General features: G+C 42.4%; 1 protein-coding gene across 1 annotated transcript; it reads left to right on the top strand.

The window, feature by feature from the left end:
- The first annotated feature begins 6817 nt into the window (after positions 1–6817).
- On the top strand, positions 6818–7507 carry LOC125766050 (larval/pupal cuticle protein H1C). The gene is made up of 2 exons (XM_049431631.1): positions 6818–6929; positions 7075–7507. The coding sequence occupies exons 1-2, from the start codon at positions 6918–6920 to the stop codon at positions 7402–7404; spliced, it is 342 nt and encodes a 113-aa protein (XP_049287588.1). The 5' UTR covers positions 6818–6917; the 3' UTR covers positions 7405–7507.
- The last annotated feature ends 445 nt before the right edge of the window (positions 7508–7952 follow it).

The raw sequence follows: 7952 nt of genomic DNA on the forward strand, positions 1-7952 counted from the left end.
GAGAAGAATGTCGATCTTTAGGCAAGCGGAAAGTTTCATACATCTTCCACCAGGAGTAGAACGTATGTAACCATTCAAACAAACACAACCAGGAATGCATGGCAGGGGACATAAAGGTTTTTTTGTAAAACGACAGGCTGGCTCGGGGCATGGTTTGCAGCATGTGTAACGTTCATTAACAGGACAGCTCGGAACTAAAAAGAGATAAAACTCATCAACGATCAATACAGCAGCAAAACAGCAAGTAGTATGGATTACAACTTACTTGGTTTAACCCAGGCAAAACACGGCTCAAAAGCAATCGTGGGTCTTTCCTCCACGGCCTGCCCATGTACTTGGTCAAGTACGACCGTAACAGCGAGCAAGACGAAAGCAATCGGAATCTTCATATTGAAGTGTTGATCTCAGTACAGCAAAATCAAATCCTCTTACTGTAGTGACAATGTGATGCTTTATATAAAGTATGAGCAGCTTATGCGAACTAATCTGTACAAATAATCGGATCCAAATATAGCTAATGTTGTTGATCCTTATCGACCGACAAGGTCATGAAGGATAAATTGTAATACAAATGAAAAAAATATCAGAACTGGAAATTCCAGACATTTCAAATACGAAACCTATTTGGCAAACATTGCCATCGTGGAGTTTAGATGTGTGGTGTCGAAAAATTTGCATGGGTTTTGGTGTATGCGTTGCATGGGTTTTGATGTATGGGTTGCATGTGTTTTAAGTAGAAAACATTTCCTATTTTGAAGTTTCATCGTTTGATAATGATGGCATTTTAGTAACACTTGAGGAAAAAAACACATCCAACACAATCAACAGTAGATGTACGCTCAACAACACAACACTCCTGCAGTATGTGAAACACTTGTCTAAAGAGAAATATTCAAACGAATTTTGTGTTATGTCTCCTGTTTCCAAACGCTCACAAATAGCAGTCACAAACAGTATAAAAAACCATTGCAATTTGGTCTTATGTACGCAAGTGTCCCGGAGAAATCTGTATTCCGATCTACAGTGGCTTTTTAAATTTTCTGTTGCTTGATGTTAAATTGTTATGCATGAAGGTAAGGAATAAGAAAATAGACATAATTTGATTTATGGAGCTGTTCGTTAGGAGTTCGAAGTAAAGACAATCTAAACAAACATAACATTGATCCTCCAAAGAGGAGTCATTCTATCGTAATAAGCTGTTGGAAGAATATTTCGTTCCTCTACGTTGGGAATAATTGAACTTCTAATGGTTGATTTGTATTGATTGAAAATAAAATGATTATTGTTTGAGAAGCAATTTTACTCTGAACCTCCAAGGCTGTTGTGCCATAAAGAGAAAGTAGCTCCACAGTCATGTTATTAGGCTACTAGTTCAGTAATTTTGAAAATTTCTAGCAAAATACCTTGTCGTTCGTTAGTAAACGTCTACATTGCGTGATCAGGAAAACATATTTGCGCACATGTGTTTATGAAGATAAAAAACATCTGACTCAAACAACAAGATGCGCGAGAAAAACAATGCTAAACCATTTCCTCTTCAGTAGTACAAAACACTTGCGTAAATTGAAACAGCAGAACGAACCTTCTTGGTGTCTGAAGAAAACCGCGAATAAAACATCATTCCCAAATTGTGAAGTGTTCAGTTTATAAAACTTTAGTTTAGAATTCACCTGCAAGCGAATAACATGGCATCGGTGGTGCATATTATATTCACATGCAGTTTAATCTTTTGTTCTGCGTCAGCTTTACGTATCATACCAATTCCTTTGCCAACAGTGCCACCATCATCTTGGTGCATGACTGAAATGACATGTAATTATTATTCCTGCTGAATATCTCTATTGCATTAACCAACAACCGTTACCGTTTTATTTCCCAGCCATTGCAGTTATACGTCCACTGTGCAGAGTTAACGAAGTTTACACATGCTGTGGTCCTTGCGTACAGGAGAGTTGCAGACCGGAGCCACAAGACGTGAACTGTCTACTTGCCTGCACGGAGGGATGTGTTTGTAGGCCTGGTTTTGTGCGAAAGATTCCAGGAGGAATTTGTGTTCCGAGACAAAAATGCTTCAAGAAGTGATTTGACAGCCTTATTGGATATTTTTCTGAATTAATTGCAAATAAAATGGTGTGTGAATAAAACAAGCGTGTATTTTTAGAAGAACATTTTGTTTTTGCAAATGAAGAAGCACTTTACGTTACGGGACTAGTACTAAATCCAGTCCAGATCGTTCCCACGTATGTGGAACTTCCTATCCAACTACTGCTTTGGTTGTACAGGTGGTCGCCGAAGCAGACACGTTGATACGTGAATTTACAATATGGGCAGCTCTGTGTGTTCACCAAAAGTGTCAAAAAAAGTGTAAAATTTTCTTGGATTATGGAATTAAACATCCTTCTGCGCATCTTCCTCTAAAACGCGACTAAAAGCGTTTCGTCAGTTTTGGACAAAGTTTATGTCTCAGAGGCATATGTGTGTATTGGAACAGTATAAGCTCTATATATTCCCAGCTTCGATCGTAGCGACAAGTGTTTTGAGTGCAGACTTTGGAGACTTCTCAGACTGTAGAACAACCAGTTGGCAGCAAGCACCGTAGCATCTGCACATCTCAACCCAAGATAGATGAAGCTTTGGACGACTTCCAAAGAGCGATCACCTATCTGTACGTCTCCCCTCCTTAAGCCAAGATTTGTTATCGGAGTTATCAGTTTGATTTTTGCCTTGTTAATCTCCAACTGGATTCTTTGATATGCGTCCGCCTCATAGAACAACCGTAAAACCAATGATGTCTATGTCATCAGTGCATCCCAGGATCTGGGTTGACTTATAGAAAATATTCCCCAAACATTCCGTTTCTGAGTTGAAGATGACCCTCTCTAGCTGAAGGTTGAACAGTAGACATGCTAACCAATTCTTGAGAATTTCCCATCCTCCATCACCGTCATTCGTGTGGTCCGGTATGGTTGGTCGGAATTCCAAAAGAACTCATTGCGTCATCTGTTTTTTTCCATGCATGTGCTATCATATGCAGCCTTGAAATTAATGAAGAGGTGGAAAGAGAATTCCTGTCCAAAATCTGCCGCATGATGCAGGGAATTGTAACTAATTGTTGTTAATTTATTGCAAAAGGAAATGTTAAGATCTAAATCATAAGGCGTTTAAAATTTTAGTATATTTAGACTTACGATGTAAAGCATAAGTAGGAATGATGGTTCGATCAGCAACTCAGCTTTCAATCATCAAAAATCAAACAAGAACAAGTGCACGAGTGATGACTACATCCTTCTCGAGGGTACCACCCTAAGGTAAGTCAATGGAGGTTAATTGTTTGTCATTTTCTACGCACAACAGCAACTCATGCTCCGTTTCAACACGTGGCACAGCACACCCGGCCGCATTTGGACCGTCATACACGCAAGGTGACACTGTTGCGCTTGCTCCATTACCCGAGGCCGGTTCTGTGCGTGCTTTCTAACGTGCGCATGGTGTATGGTGGACTCCCGCAGTCATTCTTAAACAGCAAGGTTCAAAATTGTCGCTGAAAAGGTCACAGACTCGCTCGAGGCACATGCATCGCTATGCTTCTCCCGTTCGCGATTGATTCGGTGGATGGGGCAGACTCCTGTGCATGGTACCGATGGCCTCATCGTGCCATTGGCCAACCGGTGTCCTTACGAAAGGCTTCATACCGCTTTTGGGCGGGCGCCATTTCACGCCGCAAATAGTACCATATACGGCTGATTGAATTACACTTGACAAATCGTTTTATAATTGTTCTAGCACTTCATTAACTGCTTCTTCTATTGCGCACCCAGATTTCCAGATGTTCTGTTTCGGGCAAAATTCTAAAAAGCAACAAATCCACATGCATCGAGGTACATCCGACCGGATGGAATGATCGGTGTGAGGCACTTGTACGGATGATTTTTTCCCAGACAAACCGCCCCATTCCCACGTGGCCACAGCCAATCTCTCTTTAGCGTCTGATTTTATGCTTGGCTGTCAATGGGTTTGCTACATTGCGCAAGATCAAAACACTTGCCCCGTCAAGCTGGCCCAGATGTTCGGTCGGGGCTTATGTGCGTGTTGACACGCGCGTATCAGAACCTGTTTGCGTTCGATTTACGTCTCGTTACTCCAAGTACAGTTAGATGGGCTGGTACACAACACTTGTCTGGCGTTTAAATCATACTCCGTGCCCTTATACCTTCCGCCCACACGAAACCGTGTGACTGTGGAAGTGCCCAACCCGTAATCGGCATTAGAAGAGATTTGAATGCGCAATATAAGGGAACCTTTTTTTTTTAATTTTTATAAATAAACGTTTATTGGGTTATTACTATCGCTCTTGCTTTGCGATGCAACGACAATAGATAGAACATAATTATCAGTTTTGTTACTTGAAAATTTTTCGTTGGTAATTTCTTTCATCACCACCATTCAGTGGTTGCTTATGTTATGAAGCCTGCGGCGATAATGTTGCGAAACGATCGACTTCCTATCCCATAAGGGCAATCGTTGATTAGTAGTGAGCATCAGCGAATCGATCACATGATCACTTATCGAATGTCAATCAATGAGAGAAGTGGACAAACACAGCATCCATGTTTAAAGGGAGGGGGGAGAAAAAAGCACTCCCTTTTCAAGTAAATTCAGAGACGCCGGTTGCATCGAAAACAGAATGAAATCGCGCATCTTAGCGATGCCGTGCCGTGGTAGGGTGTGCGCCACACAAAACAGACACCGACGGCCGAGACGGTTTAGTGCGTTTTGTAGAGCATGTAAATGTCACTGTTGTGGTGGTGGACCCCCGGCCCGGGCGGCACTGGAAAAGGAGTTCCTCCTTGTGCCTTGTACAACAAAACGTGTTTTCTTCTTTGTAATGCGTTCGACACGAACCGAATTGCTTTGACGGGGTAGTTTGCTGATTGATGTGGCTCAACTCAACCAAACAACAGCCGGTTTAAGGTCAATGTCAGCCAGCCTGCCTATCCTGGCGTTTATAACCCTGCTACCGGTAGCCTACGCTTTTATCATAAACGCAAAATCTTTCGTTTTTTTTTGTTTGGGCAACCAGACTTTTGTTTGGAGACAGACCTTTTTTTCCAACGTTTATTTATTATGCGATCGCGAAGATCATGCATGGAAGTAGTAAGACACTTTTGTCCACTAACCAATAGTAGTGGAATCGAAATTTTCGCACGATCGCTCAAGCAATGCAGCTCACGTGCGATCACAACCTTCCATAAGGGTGCATTAAGCGGAAAGTATCATAAAAGAAGAAACAAAAAAAAAACTCGCCCTTACCATTAACGGGGAAGCGTGCGGGAAACTGAGCCAATAGCAAACAATAAAAAAAAATATACACCCTTGCCATCTTCAAAGGCAACGAAGTTCTTAAAGGCGGCAATGAGAAAAATGGTTACACCAGGCACTAGGTATGCTTCCTATAAACGGTGGCGATCACCATCGGGCTTGGTACGTGTTGTTATGCCAAAGCTGTCTACTTTAGAGCAATTTGAACAGAACTTTTTCCATACCATAATGCGTAGATTGATCTATATATTTAACAAACAACTAACCTATACTGTTATCACTACGCACAGATAGTAAATTTCTTAAAGGTTTCATAATTTTTTTTAAGGGTTTAAACATTCAAATATAATTATAAAAATAGTTTTAAGAAAACTGAGTTTAAGAGTTCTTTAAAACTTTACCGATATTGAATATCATGTTCTTTGAAGGACTTAGTGAACAGTTAGTAAAATTAGAAGAAATATAATTAGTTGTACTCTACGGTATACATATCCAGAATCTTGTTTGTTACACTCACCCCGATACATATTTATTTCTACAACATTTGTTGCAGTTTCCATGTCCATGTTGTTTAAGTTTTCCATGTCTTAAGGTAAGCTATATGTGACTTAATTACAATCGTTATAGAGTTTCCAAGTCTAATATTTGATCGGCAAATTAGCTTTAAACGCTTATAACAACATGAATAAATTTTTTAAAAGTGTTTTTAAATTAATTTATTGTACCGAGTTACCTACAATGCAAGGATTGATTTAATATAATCTTTCAAACTTTTCAAGGTTCGTTTTCACCCGGCTTCCAATCACTCAGAAACCCTCATCATAATACAATAAACGGTTTTAACTTTACTGCTTTACCTAACACCATAATCACCGCACCATGTCCAACCATCTTGTCAAGAACTTGGGCTTGGGGCGATAAGAACTTAATTCTATAATACGACAAAACTTTCTCTCATTACCGTCATCAGGTTGGGGACTTTGGGTAACGGTTGGCAAAGCGACAAATCGATAAAGGATACATTCGAACCACCCGGTCTGCCGGACGGACCTGTTACTTCTTGCGCTCTGGCTTGGGCAAACGGTGCATGCTCGTGGGACGTAAACCTAATTAAGCTGCGGGGTGCAAATCAGGGATTGCATTTACCAGTGGCAACGCCTGCATCCGTTACACACTAAACAGTTCCCTTCGGTAATGTGCATTGCGGTTTTGAGTCACCGGGGGCTGTTGTTTTTTTTCCTTCGCCACCGCACACAGACAGACAGACTTCAGATCGTACTGACGCTCGGTGGTGGTGGCGAATGATCTGAGCAATGCGTGCGACCTGCCTGCCTGCTCATGACCTGTCCCTTTCATTGCGCGGTGCGTATACGCGGAATGTCAGGGCGGACGGTAACACGCCGGTCACCGTACCGATCCGGGCACCTTCCGATGGTGCAACTGTTTTGGGGCGTGTTTGGGGGTCTCATGCGTGCGTATATAAGGCGCGATCGGCAGCCGTAGTCTGCATCATAAATCTCGCAAAGTTCACCTGGAAACTTCACACAGCTTCAAACCAGCTCCGTACACCGTCGTGTCAAACGCACAATCCTTTCAACATGAAATTCTTGGTGAGTTTTGGTGTGAGCAAACATTGCTCCACAGTGACAGTGTTTTGTGTACTGCGTGGCGTGTGATTCCTGCAGGATTGTGAATGCCTGTATGTTAAATAGATTAAGTGATGTGAACACCTTTTTTGGTTGAAATTCGTTTTAGGCTATCGCTGTTCTCGTACTCGTCGCTTCGGTGTACGCCGAAGACCAGCCAATGGAATCGATGAAGGCTAAGCGTGGCGTACACTTCAGCCTGGGATACCACCATGCTCCGGCCGTGGTGTCACACTCGTACGTTGCTCCCGCACCAGTGATTGCCCATTCGGCACCGCTCGTAGCTGCACCCGTTGCATATCATGCGCCGATCGCCAAGACCTACGTTGCCCACGCTCCGATCGTACATCATGCTCCGCTCGTGCATCATGCTCCACTTGCTGCTTATCATGCTCCGCTCTATCACAGTGCCGTCTACTCGACTCTGCACCGTCGTTAAAAATGGGAATGCCGAACCCGTTGCCACTAGCGACCAACTCTAGCATTATGCGTGTGTGCTTCATTTAGTTGAATAAAACGAAAAACAAACGATAAACATTATACGCATTTGTTTACAATTATTTATGGAATTTGAAAAACAAAAACATGTTTTAGTGCGTCTAGAACGGGTCAGAATGTATGGATAATTGTTAGCAACAATTGTTTAAAATGCCTTGCCGCGATTATGCATCGGATGAAGCTGGGTGGCATACACCCAGTGTACAAAAATGGCAACAGACTGGACTGTGCTAACTTCCGAACCATCACAATTCTGAATGCTGCCTACAAGATCCTGTCTCGAATACTCTTCTGCAGACTTGCGCCCCTTGCCACAGATTTCGTCGGAAGCTACCAAGCTGGATTTGTTGGAGGCAAATCGACCACCGACCAAATCTTTACTCTACGACAGATCCTCCAGAAGTGCCGAGAGCATCAGATCCCTACGCACCACCTGTTCATTGACTTTAAGGCGGCCTACGATACCATAGATCGAACCGAACTATGGAA

The sequence above is a fragment of the Anopheles funestus genome, chromosome 2RL (assembly GCF_943734845.2).
Source record: "Anopheles funestus chromosome 2RL, idAnoFuneDA-416_04, whole genome shotgun sequence".
Taxonomy (NCBI): Eukaryota; Metazoa; Arthropoda; class Insecta; order Diptera; family Culicidae; genus Anopheles; species Anopheles funestus.